Below are 19117 nucleotides of genomic sequence, written 5' to 3'. Positions count from 1 at the left end.
CAGTGTCTACACACCCCAGCCTCACACTACGAAAACAACAGCAAAGAATCACAGTCACAAAATGAATCGTGTTCTCAGTGTGTTCTTTTTATCCTTAATGTCTGCTTATTTCAGCTTCGATGCACTATTCACGTTCATATTAGAAATTATTTTCACTTAGCCACTGAATGGGATTTGTTTTCAGGCTTTCTTTCAACAGTGCTCCTTTCTTCCTGAGTTTTACCTTATAGTTTTGTTTTATGAGTTGGCAAGAAACTGCAGCATGTTATGTATAAATCCAAACCAACTATCCGGCTCCTACATACATAGAAATACATGTTCGTTTTCTATCGTTATTACTAAATAGAGGCACAAAGGAATTTTTTGCCTCTTTATGGTTCTTTGGTGTTTCACAATGCTTTTGCATGCCACTGTCGCTTTACCTCGTTACCACGATCTTGTGACCAAGGAGCTATTTCTCTAATTTACAAACAGGCTTATTTATATATAATTACAGAACAGGTGTCAAAAGCTGACATTCCTTTGCTCATCTCCTTCACTTTGCACCGTGGGTTGTGTGGTTGCTTTCCTGAGCCCGTTCCTGAAGACACGAGGACCATGGCAGGTTTCAGTAGGAAAAGGACAGTTATCGATGAATAGGACGTGTGAATCTTTTTATTTCCTGTAATTAAAAGAAGCACCAACAAGAAACTTTGATTTGTGTAGCATAATCGTACAGATCGTAGCAATCCATCAGTCTGCCGGGTAGAGCAGTTTACGACGTTCACATCTACCATTCTGCTGAAGCGGGCGGCTTTTTTCCACATTTTACTCACCTAATGGATTTGATATAAAATCTGTTTTCCTATGGCTGTGGGGCTCTGGGGGTTTTGTGGTTGATCCATATGGAAGGGCCACTCGTTATAGCCTCCTTCTCTGCACAGTGACCGAAGGTGCCTGCGCGCGCGGCCGTCTTTACCGTCCTGCCAGGACCATCCTTCGTGACAGCAGGGCAGGGCATGAAATGGAGCTTAATGGTATTAGACCATGAATTAAAATTATACCAAGAGAGAAAAAGGTACGAGGAGGTGGACAGCGAAGGGAGACCTGGTAAAGACAGAAGTGACCTCTGTGCATATCAGATCTCCAAGAAGGGAAATACTGAATGTGCCTAGAGGTCCAAATAAATAATGCCAAACCTAGAAAAGCTTCTGTCCCTGTGGGCTAAATAACTCCAATTCTGAAACTGTAGAAGGTCGGCTTTGCAGATGGTCACATCAAGAAGTGGTAATAACTGGTAGTGAGATTATCAGTGCTGCAAATTATTTTTAGAAAAACATTTTTTCACTTACTCAAGAAACACATATTGATCACCTCCGTGTGTCAGGCTGCATACTACAAGGAGAAAGAAATAGAAAATATGATCTCCGCTCTCTGAAATTCACAACTAGCAGAGGAGGGGAACATAGGAAAGTAATTATAATAATACTGCGAGTTGGGCACAACGATAGATTCAAGATGTCACAGGAGCTCAGGGAAAGTGCATTGCACCCATCTGGGGAGGGGACACCTGAACTGAGCCTTAAAGGACGAGAAGGAGTCAGGCCAGATGCAGTGGGTGAGTTGGGAGGATGGGAGAGGAACAGATGGAGAAAAGGATAATGCAAAAGGAGGAAACTGCAAATAAAGATGAGTCCGTACCAGACTGCAGCCAATGGAAACTGGGCAGCTGCAGTGGCTGAGCTTACCTTCTAAGGCAAGGGGTAGGGAGAAAAGGGGCTGGAGAAACTGGGTTCATACACCACATCAGGGAGCTTGCAGTGCATTCCGGAGGCGTTTGGAACCATTAGGCGTTTTGCTCATGAGAGTGATACAGTCAGTTGTGCGTTAGAGAGATTTCGCTGTTGGCTTTGTAAAGAATGGATATGAGATCCCAACACTGGAAGCAGAACCAAAAGTTAGCGCAGGATTCAGGCAGAGATGACGGCCGAGCCAAGGCAGCAGAAAGAGTAGAGAGGAGGAACACACGGCAGGATATTTCAGAGGGGCCATTGCCAGGCCTTGGGGGTGGATTGCATACCCAGCAATGACTCCCATGTTTCTGGCTTAGGTGGCAAAGTAGAAACAGTTCCAAAGTGGAGAATACTGCAAGTTGAGTTAATTTGGAAGAAATACGTGTTCACTTTCAGTCATTTAGAGTTTGAGGTACTTGTAAATCGAGGTAAAGTTGTCTAGTAATAAATGCATATGTTAATCTTAAACACACACTAGAGATCCACCCATATGCATAAATTTGATAATCATTGACCTAAGGTTAGTATTTAAAATGATGAAAGCATAGGAAGTCACTCAGGAAAAGAAAGAAAGGCAGAGGATTCATGCTGGGGACACACAAGGCTTTAAAAGGTGGGCAATCTGCAGAGTCACCCTCTCATGGCCATTTCAGTGTACTACATACAGTGCATGTTAAAAATTTTCCATACCAACCTGCATGTGGTGGATATAAATTTGTTCTACAAAGTATAATTTTTGCTAAATCAAATAGATCTTCCTGAAATCCCTTACTCACAGGAATATGAGAGATTAAGTCTTGCTATTCCCTCATTCTTTGGAATCAATCACACAGAAGACTTTGGGGTTTACCCAAGAGCAGAAAGCCCACATGCTTCCATTACACACATACCGAGTTATTCATTTCTCCAGTTCCGGTTATTAATTTTTAATTTGAACCTCAGTATACTTAGGATGATTCAGGAATAACCCATAGACCCAGTAAGGAAAGTTTGAGGAGATTTAGGGATCTAAGGTAGAGACCCTGAAGAGCTTTACAAAAGAACTTAGACCTGCTCCCCACCTCCAAGCACCCAAGCACACACAGCTGTTTCAAGCATTCAAAAGGAAATAGAATGACCTCTTAAGTACTGTTATGTTTATTTTTTTAATTAATTAATTAATTATTTATTTGGTTGCACTGAGTCTTAGTTGTGGCAGGTGGGCTCCCTAGTTGTGGCTCACCTGCTCCTTAGTTGTGGCACTGGGCTCCTTTCATTGCAGCAGGTGGGCTCTTTAGTTGCAGCTCATGGGCTCCTTAGTTGAGGCTCACCTGCTCCTTAGTTGTGGCACGTGAACTCTTAGTTGCAGCATGCATGTGGGATCTAGTTCCCTGGCCAGGGATCAAACCTGGGCCCCTTGCATTGGGAGCACGGAGTCTTAACCACTGTGCCACCAGGAAAGTCCCTGTACCGCTATGTTTAAATGTACCATTAATGGATTTGATATGTGAGTTTTCATGACTAATTGAGAACAATTCAGTTTTATCACACACATACGCAGTCTAGCTATTGGTCAGCTCACAGCAGTGCAGGAAGCTTCCCAAGTGAGCATCATGACCTTTGGGGTTTCACCATCATTTTTTTTTTTAATTTTTTTAATTGAAATATAGTTGATTTACAATGATTCAGGAGTACAGCAAAGTGACTCATATATATGTCAGATTCTTTTCCATTATAGGTTATTACAAAATATTGAGTATAGTTCTCTGTGCTGTACAATAAGTCCCTGCTGTTTATCTATCTTATATATAGTAGTGTGTATCTGTTAACCCCAAACACCTAATTTATCCCTACCTCTGGCTTTCCCCTTTGGTAACCATAAGTTTGTTTTCTGTGTCTATGGGTCTATTTCTGTTTTGTAAATAAGCTTTATATTAGATTCCACATATAAGCAATATCATATGATATTTGGGTGTTTTTTTGCCTGACTTATTTCACTTAGTATGATAATCTCTAGGTCCATCCATGTTACTGCAAATTCCATTATTTCATTCTTCTTTATGGCTGTGTAATACTCCATTGTATATGTACCACATCTTCTTTATCCATTCATCTGTGGATGGACACTTAGGTTGCTTCTGTGTATTGACTATTGTAAATAGTGCTGCAGTGAACATTAGGGTGTGTGTATCTTTTCAAATTAGAATTTTTGCCTCTCCAAATATATGCCCAAGAGGGGATTGCAGGATCATATGGAAACTCTATTTTTAGTTTTTTAAGAAACCTCCATACTCTTCTCCATAGTGGCTGCACCAATGTACATTCCCACCAACTGTGTAGGAGGGTTCCCTTTTCTCCATATCCTCTCCAGAATTTATTAGTTGTAGACTTTTTGATGATGGCCATTCTGACCACTGTGAAGTGGTACCTCATTGTAGTTTTGATTTTCATTTCTCTAATAATTAGCAGCATTGAGCATCTTTTCATATGCCTGTTGGCCATCTGTATGTCTTCTTTCGAGAAATGTCTATTTAGGTCTCCTGCCCATATTTTGCTTGGGTTGTTTGTTGTTTGTTTTTGTTTTTTATATTAAGCAACATAAGCTGTTTGTATATTTTGGAAATTAAACCCTTGTCAGTCACATTGTTTGCAAATATTTTCTCCCATTCCATAGGTTGTCTTTTCATTTTGTTTATGGTTTTCTTTGCCATGCAAAAGCTTTTAAGTTTCATTAGGTCCCATTTGTTTATTTTTGCTTTTGTTTCCATTACTCTAGGAGAAGGATCCAAAAATAATATTGTTGCAATGTATGTCAAAGAGTGTTCTGCCTATGTTTTCCTCTAGGAGTTTTATAGTATTCAGTATTACATTTAGGTCTTTAATCCTTTTTTTTTTTTTTTTTGCGGTACGTGGGCCTCTCACTGTTGTGGCCTCTCCCGTTGCAGAGCGCTGGCTCAGCGGCCATGGCTCACGGGTCCAACTGCTCCGCGGCATGTGGGATCTTCCCAGACCAGGGCACAAACCCACATCCCCTGCATCGGCAGGCAGACTCTCAACCACTGCACCACCAGGGAAGCCCCTTTAATCCATTTTGAGTTTATTTTTATACACGGTGTTAGAGAATGTTCTAATTTCACTCTTTTACATGTAGCTGTCCAGTTTTCCTAGCACCACTTGTTGAAGAGACTGTCTTTTCTCCATTGTATATTCTTACCTTGTTTGTCATAGATTAGTTGACCATAAGTGTACAGATTTATTTCTGGGCTCTTTATTCTGTTCCATTGATCTATGTGTCTGTTTTTGTGCCAATATCACACTGTTTCAACAACTGTAGCTTTGCAGTATAGTCTGAAGTCAAGGAGCATGATTCCTCCAGCTCCATTCTTCTTTCTCAAGATTGTTTTGGCTATTTGGGATCTTTTGTGTTTCCATACAAATTAGAAACATTTTTGTTCCAGTTCTGTGAAAAATGCCATTGGTAATTTGATAGGGATTGCATTGAATCTATAGATTGCCCTGGGTAGTATGGTCATTTTAACAGTATTGATTCTTCCAATCCAAGAACACAGTATATCTTTCCATCTGTTTATGTGATCTTCAGTTTCTTTCATCAGCGTCCTATAGTTTTCAGAGTACAGGCCTTTTGCCTCCTTAGGTAGGTTTACTCCTAGGTGTTTTATTCTTTTTGATATGATGGTAAATGGGATCTTTTCCTTAATTTCTCTTTCTGATATTTCACTGTTAGTGTCATATTCTTTTTCTATGTGGGATCCCATCCCCATTCTTGCCCAAAGGAACCAAGTCACAGACACAGGGTGAAAACTTTATACGGTTGACTCCTCTCACAAGGTTATAATATCACCCCTTTCGGTTGTAGCCATGGAAACTGCATGCTGGAGAGGATGAAACACTGCAGAGGGAATGGCTGAGTCCAGGGCAGGTCTTAACTTGCAGCCCTTGGTTCTGAGTTGAGCTCACCCTATAAAATGAGGCTGAGAGCAGAACAAAGCTACGTTTACCTCTCCTGAATGCACAAAATGGTTCGATTAAGGAAGTAAATTTTTTCTACCCATAAGGCCACCTCTACAAATAGACTCAAATCTGCATACAAATGAAGCCATCTGGTTTATTGTTGTAAATAGCACCCAGCCATAGTAAACAATAGCAGCCTTATTACATAACTCAAAGAATACTCCAATTTCCTAACCTTTGGGTCACTAAAAATTTTCAGAGTAATTAGTCTCCTCAGAGCTAATACTTATATTGGAAAGTGCTTGCCTCTTTAACCAGAAGCTATAGATACAATTCTTGGTGCAGTTCCAGTGCCGAGCCATTTGGTGACTCTGGAGAAATTGCTGCGTCTGGGAGAGGATGGAAACATCCACTGGCCTCGAGGCCACACATCCCACTAAACCACACCCAGGAGAGCCACGCGCCATCTTCTCCACGTCAGGCTAGTGCCAGCTCTTCCACCCACTGCTGTGTCACCTTTTCCTAATTACCTGTGTCCCCGCTGAGGAGGAAGGAAGGACAGCAGGGGCGGACACATCGAGGTGCAGCCGCAGCTTCTCCTCCCCGTCTCTGCCCATCGTGTGGCTCTGATCACCTTCGTGCAAATGCACCTGTTTATAGTGTTTGGATAACTCTAGCTTCTTGGTTGCTCAGTCACTCCTTTCATCAGATTTTTATGTAATGGCTTCTCTACAGAACCCCCTATCACGGTGCTAGGGCTCAAGGAGAATTCTCGTTTGTGTGTCCTGAATGGACATTTTTTTTAAGTCTATAAGGAGACAAAGAAGGTGGGAGCACACAGCTTTGAAAGCCAGTGGAAGGGGAGCAGAGGAGTGAAGAAGGAGGAGAACAGGACAGAAGGCAGCCGGGTGCGGGTCAGGGATGCGCCGGCGGCCGGAGGGGCCGGGGTTGTGGGTGAGCGCTGGGTCTGCCTGGGCTGTTTGCTGCCTCCCCTGCGGAGAAGCGGGCTCAGCGCGTCGGGTCACACATCAAAAGAAGGGAGCCCCTCTCCCAGCCTCCCCGCTCCTTGGCCAAGCCCTGGACAGTGACCGAACGTGACACTGAAGCCCCCCGTTTTGTGGTGGATAATACCATGTGTTGAACAGTTATTTTGTGCTCAGCGCCCTGCTAAGCACATTTCATGAATGATGTGCTGTGATTCCCAACCATCTTTAAAAGAGATTCCAGTGTTATTCCGTTGTACAAATGAGGACACTGAGATTTAAGAAGATAAGAAATCTGTCCACAGTTGCCCAGTGGGCGAGGGTGATAGAGCCAGATTGTCTGATTCTGGAGCCTGCACATGGACCGGCACATGGCAGCTTCACCAAGTAACAGACAGGCCAGCGCCACCCCCTGAGCTCACCTGCTGTGTTCCCTGTGTCCCCCACACCGCATCCTCACCACCACCCAGAGGGAACCTCAGCGTATCACATGTTCACTTGCTTCCTTGCTGACGGTACAAGAATGTCGGGAAGTCCAGACTGCCGATGGGCCGGTGAAAGCTGAGGAATTCCACAAGGTTCCGGGATCGGAGTCATCAAAGGCTGGGGGAGGGGGAGGCTCAGAACAGGATTGGTTAAAAGTCTGTGTAAACATCGGTTAGAACCAACTTCACCTCCTCCCACACTCTGGTGACTGTCCTATGCTACCCACGTGGGAGGTGAGAGGTTTACACTCCAGGCAGGCGGCACCAAAGAAGGCGGGGGGGGTGGGGGTGGAAACTCCTTCATTAAAATAGAACAAAAACATGGAAATCTATGTCAGCATCCCAGGACACTGACCACCACCTGCATACACCTCATGAAACTGGAGGGTCCTTCTCTCAAGAAATTGAATGATCTGTGACCAAAAAATAAAAGGCCACAGATACTGACACCTGGGGGCCCTTCAACAGGACAGGGAGCTCTCCTCGTTGTGGTGAAGCCCGCTGGTCAGCAAATCACCGCCACTCCCAGAAGCACACACTCACGGAGCAGCCAGGCAGCTTTCTAGAACGTCACTGTTCAGTGTGAGTGCACAGGAAGACTCACCAACCACTGAAGGCAGCGTGAAGAGGGAGCCCGAACTAACAGTGGGGCAGGAGAGGGGACCTCTGAAGAAACGGAGACAGCGCGGGAGATAGAAGGACACTTTCGATAATTAATTAACATTCTCGGACAGGTAAGATACTGCATCCAAAACTGAACAAAACCCACAACAGCCTGCTTTAAAAATGAGGACTGTCAGAGAACAAGAAATAATACTTGGAAATTTGAAATATGATTGCTGAAATAAAAAGACAATAGCAGTGTTGGAAATAAAGCTGAAGGAATGTCCAAGGAAGTCGAACACAAAGAAAAAAGATCAAAATTAGGAATGCAAAGGGGCAAGAGAAAGGCAGATAAATATAAAACTAACAGGTGCTTGAGAAAGGGGATTAGGAGGAACTATCAAAGTCCAGGCCTGATGTGGGAAAAGATCCACGTCAAGGCCGTTGTATGAACGTTCAGTTAAGGGAGTTAAAGGAAAGATTCTCAAAGCTTCCAGAGAGGAAAAAATATGAGTAATGCAGGAGAAGAAATTTTTCCTCCATCCTCTAGGGGTCCTGGCTGGGTTTAATTAACAGGAGAAAAGCATACAAATGTATTTACGTTTTACATGATACAGGAACCTTCATGAGGAAATGAAGACACAAAGACATGGTTAAGCCTCAGTGTTTTGCTGCGCCGTTAGATGAAGGGTAGAAAGTCATGGAACGACGAGACAAGACAGAGTGTGAGCTGAGTGGAGGCAACCTTGCAACAAGGCCTGCTCCTCGGATGCCTCTCTGCCCCTTTCTCTTTGGAGATGCGGATGCTCCTTTCCTCCGGGGAAGGAGGGCACGTCACATGAGCGTTTCCTGTCCTGCTCCAGACGGAGCCCAGAAGGTCCTTCTGCCCCTGGCATTCCCAACATCACTTCAGCTGGAAGTGCTCGGTCTCCCAAGGTGCCCTATTTGGGGGTAGCACGTCTAGAACCCCGTCAGTTATGTGAACGATGTGGTGACCGGAAAGCATTAAGTTTCTCAACAGCGACACTGAGAGCTTGAAGACAGTGGAGAAATGCCTTTAAAATTCCCTGGGGAAATAATTTTCTGGAGTGTCTCAATTACATGTGAAAGCAGAATAATGACTCTTCAGAAGAGCAGGGATTTAGGAAGTTGACTTCACACATTCCCTTTTCTCGAGAAGCTACTTGAGAATGTGCTCCATGAAAATGAGGGTGTAGATCCAGAAAGAGGGGTCACCCAAAGTCAGAAAGACCAAGGAATTGGGAGATTGAATACTGAAGAGGCACAAAAGGAAGCCCCTGCAATAAGGACGAGAAGGCGGTCCCAGGCCATGAGAAGAACCAGCGTGGACAGTGGCAGAGAATGAAGGGCTGTCACCGGAGGCCCCGTCACGTCACAGGATGTCACAAAAATGTGACTGCTGGATTGCCTGATGTACCGAATGTCAGACTTCTTTGAGAAGAGCCTTTCAGGTGTGTTGGAGAATTTGTAAAGAATTCATGACAGGGCTTCCCTGGTGGCGCAGTGGTTGGGAGTCCGCCTGCCGATGCAGGGGATGCGGGTTCGTGCCCCGGTCCGGGAAGATCCCACGTGCCGCGGAGCGGCTGGGCCCGTGAGCCATGGCCACTGAGCCTGCGCGTCCGGAGCCTGTGCGACGGGAGAGGCCACGACAGCGAGAGGCCCGCATACTGTAAAAAAAAAAAAAAAAAAAAAAAAAAAGAATTCATGACAGATAGAAGGAAAACTAGGGAAATGAAAAAAAATAGGTGACTTGATTCTAGAGAAACAAAACATTATACACGAAAAGAAAACACAATTAGATTTCACTACTTACCTTATTAGTGAATAATACTTAAATAGTCCTAAAAATATAAATATTGAATTTCAGCATACCCCCAAATCTGTGATTTTGCTATTTGGGGAGAATATGGAGAAAGGAAATAGGGAGGTTGGCTTGTAAAACTGCTCAGTTCTCATCTGGCATCCAGGAAAGTCTATTTCCTGGCATCCAGGAAAGTAGAGACTATTTTAAATGCATATATTAATAAATTTCTACACGGGTAGATTTTAGAAATACAGGGATACAAAAAGAATTGTCACTAAGAAATTGGGTTTGCTAGGGGGCGGGCGGAGCAGGGAACAGCATTGTTCTATATCCCTTCTAGCACCACCTGACTTTTAAAACCATGTACATGCAATACATTGTTAGAAATTAAAATTAGGAATTGCTGCCCATCAGAAATAAATCCTTAGAAATTTTGAAGTCAGAATCCCATGCTAAATTGTCACTGGTGAGATTAAAGTAATTGCCTGTTAAAGAATTTGGATGAATGCACGATACCGCATTTTCTACGAATGACTGAGGTTAGAGGTGATGATGGGGCTCAGCAAGGCCGGGCTAGCTGCCCAGCCCAGCTCTCCTGCACCAGCTGAAGGAACCTCCCTGATTCCTCTCTCCACCCGAGATGAGTCCAGGCCTTGCCCAGAAGGTACTTTAAAAGCTTCTCACGTGACCAACTGGTTTTCAAGCTGGTAGAACCATCAACCTCACCGCAACTGTTTTGCTCAGCCTTTGCTGACCATTGCCTCTGCCCTGGGCTGGGTCCTTCACCCTTTTCCACCTGCCTTGTCGTTCTGTGACTGTGGACCGGCCCCTCCCATCTCAGGTGTTTACTTCTGTTCTGCTTCGCACTTTCCCTCTCAGTTTCCATCCTTGCCCGCCCTGCCTGTACACGCTGGCCGCCTTGGCACCATGCTTGCCATCCAGCGACGCTCGTCCCCTACTTAGTGTGCCCGTCCAGTGTCACTTGACCCTTGCAGTGCTGACCTTGAGAGCAAAAAGTACAAACTGCAGCCATTTCAACAACCTTAAGGTTATAAGCCCATCAGTCTTGCAAATGCGTGGCATAGTTCAATAAGGTCTATAGGGAATAATAGGAATTAAGTCATGGATAAAGAAAATTATGGGGTGCTAGCAGGAGCTGTTGTCCAGTTATAGTAGGTGCTAAAGCAGCATTAGCTTTTATTTATATTTATTTAATATCTTTAATACTCAGATTTTGTTCCTTGAAGACTTTGCATATGGAGTGGAATTGGATATAACTTATCCAACTGTTTCATTTATCCATTGATTTAATAATTATTTATTGAGTACTTAATATGTTCTGGAGCTAAAGGTTGCAGAGATGAAATGGTTTTCTCCCAGCTTTCAAGGAGCTTACGGTCAGCTGGGAGCAATATAAACAAACAGTAATAATGCCATAAGCCCCTTGCACCAGGAGGTGCAGTGAGCACTAGATAAAGCACTCAGGTTATTTTGTTATAACCAGAAATCCTGGAGATCGGGCAACAGACTCATCAGAACAGGCCTCACGGGAGTTCATCAGGGTCTGGAACAGCGGCACCCAAACTTTCTTATTCTGCCCCCGCTCATTAAAGCCTTTAAGCTCACATCCCAACAAGCTTACTTATGAATTCTATCCGTGCTCCACTGTACTCATATATTATGTACATTATCAAGTGTGACTAAAGTGAATATTTTAAAGGATGAGGTTTTAAAAAATCGAAATAGAATTTCGGGTCTCCTCCGCTTGTGCCCCATTGACTCTCCCCAGAGTAGATACCTCAACTGCCACCATCAGTCAGGTCCAGGGCAGGGTCCTCACTGTTGCTGGTCAAGAATCGGGACTTAGTCAGTTCATCCAGAGACTGGGGACAGCCCACAAGCGACGACCCCAAAGATGTCCTGTGGTCATGCAGACACTTCCGGAATGATGACTGGTAACCACCATTTGGACACGGCGTAATTTCCCTGTGAATATATTCATTCCAGAGGCCAAATTAATTCAAAGGTGCTTAGTGAGCATAGAATGAGAGCTAATGGAATTATGGTCTGTAGGGATATTTCAGCAAATGAGAATAACGGATTGAACTGTCCTTCTCCTCTCTGGGGATATTTCTGTCTGAATAAGCAGTGCCGGACCCCAAATAAATACTGACATATTTTACTTTTAGCTTTCCTTTTTTCTAGAATCATTGTAGACAACTGCCGTTCAGAAAGTAAGAATGCATTTGATTGGATTGAAACTCTAAAATGTTAATTACATCTATGTCCTGGGATACAGCCTAAAGAGACAGAATCGCTTTGCCTTCAGGTTGAAACGTGGCTGGGGACTGATCCTTGCCGGCTCCTAGGTTGCTAAAAAGGCTCTCTCACCCATTAGCCGAGCTCAATCCTGCCAGCCCTGGAGACTCTCCATTCCCTCCTAGAACTCTGCTTGGTGACAGGGTAGCAACTTCAGCTTTTATCTTGAGACACGTTCATTTTCAGCCAGCTGGGAGAGGTGACTGAACTCCTCTCACCATCACCAGACTTGAAGCCAGATCTTGAGCTGGGAAGAGTGCTCAGAGCTCAGGTGATAGAAACTTAAACCGTGGTTAAGATTCTTTCTTTTCAGGTATTTTTCTAACCAATATCATATCACATCCTTCTTCCCAAGAGGAAACCAGTCTATTTTTCTCCTACTGAAAGCTATGATATTGCAGTTTTTTAAAAAAGAGCTTGAAACTGCACTAAGACTTTTGGGACACCTTCAACAGTGGGCTCCACCACCACTGGTTTTACGTTAATGGAGACGTTTACAAACGTATTTTGCACTGACTGACTGCTTATATTGGGCTGGCCAAAAAGTTCATTTGGGTTTTTCTGTAAGATGTTATGGAATTAATTAAATGAGGATACTTTAATATCTCATAATATAGCAACATTATATACTTAATTTGAACTTATGGCATAAGCATAGCAGTACCAACACGAAGTTAACTCTGTTTAAGAGGAGCAGTTGAACTTACTGCCTATGTGCATTATTTGCATAAAAGGAAGGAAAAAAATATTGTAGATGGAAACTAACAGAGTAAATGTAGTTGATCATTGTGTTCTTTGAAGGAAAGATATGGCAAAATCAACTTTTAAAAAAACATGCGTTTTTAGATGTTCAAAGAAAATTTTCCACAGGCAGTTTACTGATCTAGTAGGCTTTTATTCAGCAACTCATGAATTAGGCAGCCTCCAGTCTAGCAGAGAGAAAGGAGCTCTGAAGAGCGAGCGGTACAAGGAGAGATGTTTACAGACCAAAGGGAGCGGGAACGAGGAAGTTGTAGTGGGCGTGTGCCGGTGGTTGGAGCAGGGCTGCCCCCCTTACGTGAAAGGCGTGGGGCGTCAGGCGCCCTGAGCCGAGCAGGCAAGTGCTTGCCTGAGTGGCCTGGGCCTCTGCCTTCTCTGCGTGAGCTGAGCACAGAAACTCAGTTAAGTTTTGCTTTGCTGACCACGGGCTTAGCAAGAGTGACTCCACTTGGGGCCTCACCTGGTGACCTTAACATGGTGTAGTATTAAAGGTAAAGGCTTTAGTAACTGTTTTAAAGCGTATCCACGTATTTTGGTCCCTAGCTGTGCTGGCAAATGTACTCAGAAATGTGCACGTTCTAAAGGAATTTCTCCCCTGGAGATAAAGTCTGGAGTAAGCTCTTGGTGTCATGTTAAATTCTTGGTCCCTCTGTTCTGATGGAATGTGAGTCCCCCAGCTCGGTGCTTTTATTTTGTCCTGTGAAGTGCCTTTCTCCTGGGGCCACTGGCTACTACCAGGCAATGAGTAGGGAGGGGGGCGGGTACAACTGTGTCTACCCCAGGAGTTCAAGGGTGGAGGCTGGTTGTGAGCGCTCAGCGGGGCTCAGCTCAGCACTCCCACCCCCCAAAACACCCACAGGTCAGAGTGTCCCCTGGAGTCCCCAGGGAGGAGGGGGCTGGGGAGGAGACACTGCCTTTACAGCAACTCGCCTCTGGGGTTTGGAGCCGGAAGGGCGGGGAGATGAGCGGCCAGTCACCCCACCTTCTTCCTCAGCTCCTTGCTCCGCAGGCCTTCTGCACTTGCCCCGGGTGTATTACCGCCGCGCCTGTCCCCGGCGTCTGAGCGGCTGCTGCCCGGAAGCAGGCACTGGTCACTGCAAGGCAAAGGCAGGTGAGACGCAGAAACAGAATACCGAAGACCCCCTTCCTAGTGTGTCCCGCGAGGTCAGGTCTGGGTGCTTCTTGCGCCAAACACAAGCCTGAGTTCAGGACGGCCACGGCCACCCGCTGCGCAACACCAGGGACCTCCCTCCATTTTCTCCTCCTCTGACATACACCCCTGAGAGCCTCTCCAGGACTGCTCCTCGTGGGATCTATCGACGTTAATCAAATATTTTATATACATACCCACATAGAACTTTTGGAAAGTCAAGATATGTTTGTGGGGATTTTGTGCGATGTTGTTCAGCGGGTAGAGAAGAAACAAGGGCTACTGTTAGTGGAAATGTATTACAACTCAGAAAATGGATATCTTTTATATCACTGTCATGATCAAGTGTAAATTACCCTGTTTTCTTTCTTTGCTCCTTCCCCAGGGAATTACTGGAATGCCGCCTCTTTCCCAAACCCATCATCCTACCTGCACTTCTCTACTTTCCAAGGGGAAACCAGCGCGGACATCTCTTTCTACTTCAAAACATTAATTCCCCGGGGAGTGTTTCTTGAAAATCTGGGGAACACGGATTTTATCAAACTCGAACTGAAATGTGAGTATAATAAGTTCTTTGTCAGCTCATCAATAGCTACTCTTGTCACTTCGATCGGATCCTACCCCTGATTATGTAATTTCGTTGGCTTCAAATATCAGTGGCTCCCTTTGTGCCGAAAGCGGTGCTAGATGGCAGACGCACAACCTGAGAAAGACCCAGATTCCTGTGCTCAGATCGCCCGCCGGGAAGCGGACTCGGACAGAGCGCCCCACGGTGCTGTTCAGGGAGGGTGGGGGAGAATAAATTGCCCTGATAACATGGGAGAAGAATGGGTACATTTTCCTTGTTGAAGGAGAGCTCATTTACAGTGCTGCTTTCGTTTCAAGTGTGCAGCAAAGTGATTCCGTTTACATCAATAAGTTTTCAGATTCTTTTCCGTTAGAGGTTAGTACAAAATAGTCAGTAGAGTTTTCCAGTCATGAATCATTTATTTCAGTGTCTAGTCGTTGTTGTAATTATCTTCCTCCCAAGAAAGCTCATTACAGATCTAATGTGAACTAGATCTGATTGAAAGGAAGACTGAGAATATTCTAGCCTTACAAATAAAAAAGAAATAAATAGAAATCCACTCTTTTCATGAATTATGGATTGGAATTATTTATAAGGGATTTTCACTTTCCACAGCAAATTAATTGAATGAAACTGTTTTCTGACTTACAAAGTTGGATTGTGTTTTAGAAAGAGCTCATGGCAAAAAAGGAAAATTGACAATTCCATATCTGAGTAATTCTATAAGCTCCTATAAAATTACTATAAAATTCACCCTGCCCTTGTTTTCTATCCCCGTGTTTTGTAAACCCAGGCCTGGGTTGTAAGAAGACAAACGAAGTAAGACCAGACATTTCTACTTAGAAAGAGCAGGCATTTCTACTTAGCACCTGCAGAATAGAATTGCACTTACTTATAATTACAAAAAACCTTCATAGATGTTTTCAAGTTTTCCAAGTCTTTCCATGATACGAAAACTCTGTGACGGAGGGTGAGGTATAGTCTTGTTTTGTCGTATAGCTCTTTTCTGTCACATAGTTTACCTTTGGTAAAGAAGTATGGGACATTCAAGGCACGGATTAGAGGCTGGCTTCTCCTCGGAGTTCTCTAGACCTTCTAAAATTACTAAGGGTGGAAATACCTTTTATAAGATCCCCCAAATGGCGGAGATACCAAGTGTCCCTCATTATATAGCATCTCCATTCAGGTTCAAAGGAATTTATGGGGTGAAAAAAGGCCCGTTTCTCTATTTGAGCGAAACTTCTTCAAAGTATACAAGAAGTGATGCTTTCGTGAGGAACACAGAGAAAAAAACGATTGAGGCTTCCTCCTTCCCATTTATCACGTTGCTCCAGACTCTTCTCTGCAGGATCCACGGGCACTGGGTAGAGACGGAGAATCCTCGCAGGCCCATCTCTGCCTCCCACTGATGAGTCACTGCAAACCTAATGGGTCTTGAAGTCGAACTCTTAAAAAGTGTCTCTACTCTTTTTTCCCGTTTAACTTGCAAGGCTTTCTGATCTCTTTCTAGTAGGAATTCAAATTTTGTATCTCTACATGTGTCTCAAAGGAATTTTATCACAGGTCATGCCTACATAGTGGTTTCCAGAACATTTCTGTTAATTAATGACATTGCGCCCTTCTGTCAGAGGTGGGAGATTCTTGACTCTAAGAACAGTGAGTCAGTTGCACTAAGTTAATGCGATACCATCAGCATCTTAATGTGCGAGTAAAAACGCATATATGATAAAGTTAGAGTGCTGTTACTCACTAACATACTTTAAAGGTAAAATTTTAAGGCTATATTTCATTTATTTACTATCTTTATTTTTTCATTCATTCAGTGAATATTTACTGAGTACCTACCATGTCCCACATGCTGTGCTAGGTCAAACATAGTTAAGTCAAGCATGGTTTCTTTCCCTCAAAGATCTTTCTGTTTGTTTTGGAAAGCAGCGAAGTAAATCAGTAGTTACAATAACAATAAAAATAGCTCAGCTTTGTTCAGACTCCAGCACTGTTCCAGGGATTTTACATAGAGCATCTCACTTCATTTCCTAACCACCCTTTGGACTGGGCAGTACCATTAGCATCTGTACTTTACGGGGAAACTAAGGCACAGGGCGTGTAAGTTGCCTGGCCAAGGTCACACAGCGAGGAAGTGGCCGCACTGGTGTTTGACCCCAAACATTTTTTGTCTGTCCTGAGTCATTGCTGTTAACACCAAACTGCACTGTCTCTCAAAACAGACATTGAGAGAGACGGCTGAGCGCACCGAGGGGGGAGGGGGGGGCGCGGATTTAAACCCGACCGGGGTGACAAGGGTGCTTCCCAGAGGGTGTAATTTTAATTAAATTTTGATGGACAAGTAGGAGGCAGGAAGGTGAAGAAGGTGGAGGAAGAAGGGAGATCAGGAAAGGAAAAACATTATAGGAGGAGAACATAGGTGAGTGAAGGTGCGGGGACTGAACCCAAGGACCCCAGACGGAACAGTTTGGCAGGGCTCCCGGTGCACTGGGAGCAGCAGAGCCGCAGCTAAAAGGCGGGCAGTGGTCAGACCTCTAAAATGTGCTCTGGGCTGGGGCGGGGTCGGCTTGTCTTGACCCTGAAAGTGATGGTGAGCAGGGCCGTAACATGATCAGACTTGCATTCACCAGAGAAAAGATGGAAAAGCCAGAAAAGAGGCGGTCGGGGCTGGCGTGAAGGTGGTGGCAGAGTGAATGGGCGCTGGGCAAGATGACAAAGAAGGGTTACAGATGCGAGAGGTGCTTAGGAGAGAGACTCCGCAGACTCTAACCAAATGGTTGTACGGGTGAAGTGGGAGGGAAGGTCCTAGAATGAAGCCAACATTTGGTTGTGATGGTTTTGATGGTTGTGTGAGTAGAACAGCTTTCACTAAGGAGCGTGGCATTGGAGGCAAAATGCAAACTGCATTTTGGATATTTTGCGTTTGAGCTTCTGCTGGATATAGGAGTGTCTGTCCAAGTGAACACATCTAGAGGGTGCTGTATGTATAAGTCTGGAGCCCAGCAGGGCACTCTGAGTTAGAGACACACAATTTGAGCAGCAGCAGCATCTAGAGAGTCACTAGGAAATAAGTACTGGGTACCTCCAGCATGGGTGAGATTGCCCAGAACAAATGTGCAGAGACAGGAAAGGAGATGTCCAAGAATGAAAACCACACTTAAAACCACAAGGAAAGTAGCTTGTAGCGGAAGGCTGCCTGAGAGGTGGGGAGACAGTGATATCCCAGGGATCAAATAAAGAAAGAATTTCAAGAACAAAAAAGTGTTTGATACCGCTGAACTGAGAGGTCACTAAAATAAAAACATAAAGGGCTCATCAGCTTTCACATGTAGAGGTCACTGTCAAAATGTAAGGCAGTGTCTGCGGTGAGTGGAGGTGGATACGGAGATCGAGGGATGGTGGTTTTGTTCATTGTTCTTGTTGTTGTAAGTGGTAGGGACTTGAGCACCTATGTATATTAAAGAGGAAAAGCCAGTAAAGAAAAAGACGTTGCAGATACGGGAGAGAAGGGACTGGTTGAAGGAGTGAGGTCCCCAAGGAAGTGGGAATGAGTGAGACCCAGAATTAGAACATCTGAAGGGGCTGAGAGATACAAATCAAAGTAAGGAGGAGAGCATAAACCATGGACAAGTAGGTCCATTTCCAAATCAGAAATTACTTTTGATTCTGTTGTTTTGTTTGCTTATTTTTTGTTAGTTATTTCTGAGATGACAGAGGAATCGTTCTTTAAAAAATATTCCCTAACATCCATAGGTTTACCCATTTATTTTTTCAGAGTTCCCCATAGGGAACAGCTTGACTTCTCTGCATCCCTTTTCTGACCAAGATAGTCCCATCTTGACCATGACCATGGTCCCATCATCAGGCCACCTCTCACTGAGCACCTGCTGTGTCAGAGGCACTAGGGTGGATCCTGGAGATTCCAAGGTGAAGACAAAAGAACCCAACACCCTCACCTACGGAAGGAGACAAACGCATTAATAGCAGTATGGATTCATAACTTTAATTGAGAATTTCCTAAGTGCCAGGTACTGTTCTAAAGCTTTTACAGGTACCAACATTTTTGGGTTTCATGACAAGTTTTATCCACATTTGACAGATAAGGAAACTGGGACACACAGGTTATTCAGCTGATTTCAGATATTGTGCTTATTATCATTAAAATACAATAAATAAATTACAAGGATAGGCATAAGATATCATAAATGTCCAGAGGAGAGGTACATAACCCAACCTGGGAATGAAGAGGAAGATGAAGTGTTCCCTGTGTTGGGTCCTTGAGAACAGGCAAAGAAGTTAGCTAGATGAAGAAGTAGGGGAAAGAATTCTAGCAGGAGGGGGCAATGCAAACAAAAGCATAAGGATGGTGGGGGGACTTCCTCTGGCGGCGCAGTGGTTGAGAATCCGCCTGCCAATTCAGGGGACACGGGTTCGATCCCTGGTCCGGGAAGATCCCACATGCCGCAGAGCAACTAAGCCCGTGCGCCACAACTACTGAGCCTGTGCTCTAGAGCCCGTAATCCACAGCTACTGAGCCCGCAAGCCACGACTACTGAGCCTGCTCGCCACCACTGCTGAAACCTGCGTGCTCTAGGGCCCACGTGCCGCAACTACTGAGCCTGCATGCTGCAACTACTAAAGCCCGCATGCCTAGAGCCCGTGCTCCACAGCAAGAGAAGCCACCACAATGAGAAGC

General features: G+C 44.5%; 1 protein-coding gene across 2 annotated transcripts in view; it reads left to right on the top strand.

Moving 5' to 3' along the window:
* Positions 1–19117, top strand: part of CNTNAP2 (contactin associated protein 2) — a 2024023-nt gene that overhangs the window by 1761912 nt on the left and 242994 nt on the right. For both annotated transcript variants that reach the window (XM_067041938.1, XM_067041937.1), the window contains one exon: positions 14233–14403. In XM_067041938.1, coding sequence (XP_066898039.1) covers positions 14233–14403 — 171 coding nt within the window. The remainder of the gene's footprint in view (positions 1–14232; positions 14404–19117) is intronic.

The sequence above is a fragment of the Kogia breviceps genome, chromosome 9 (assembly GCF_026419965.1).
Source record: "Kogia breviceps isolate mKogBre1 chromosome 9, mKogBre1 haplotype 1, whole genome shotgun sequence".
Lineage (NCBI taxonomy): Eukaryota > Metazoa > Chordata > Mammalia > Artiodactyla > Physeteridae > Kogia > Kogia breviceps.
This window is presented reverse-complemented; position numbering and strand designations above follow the sequence as displayed.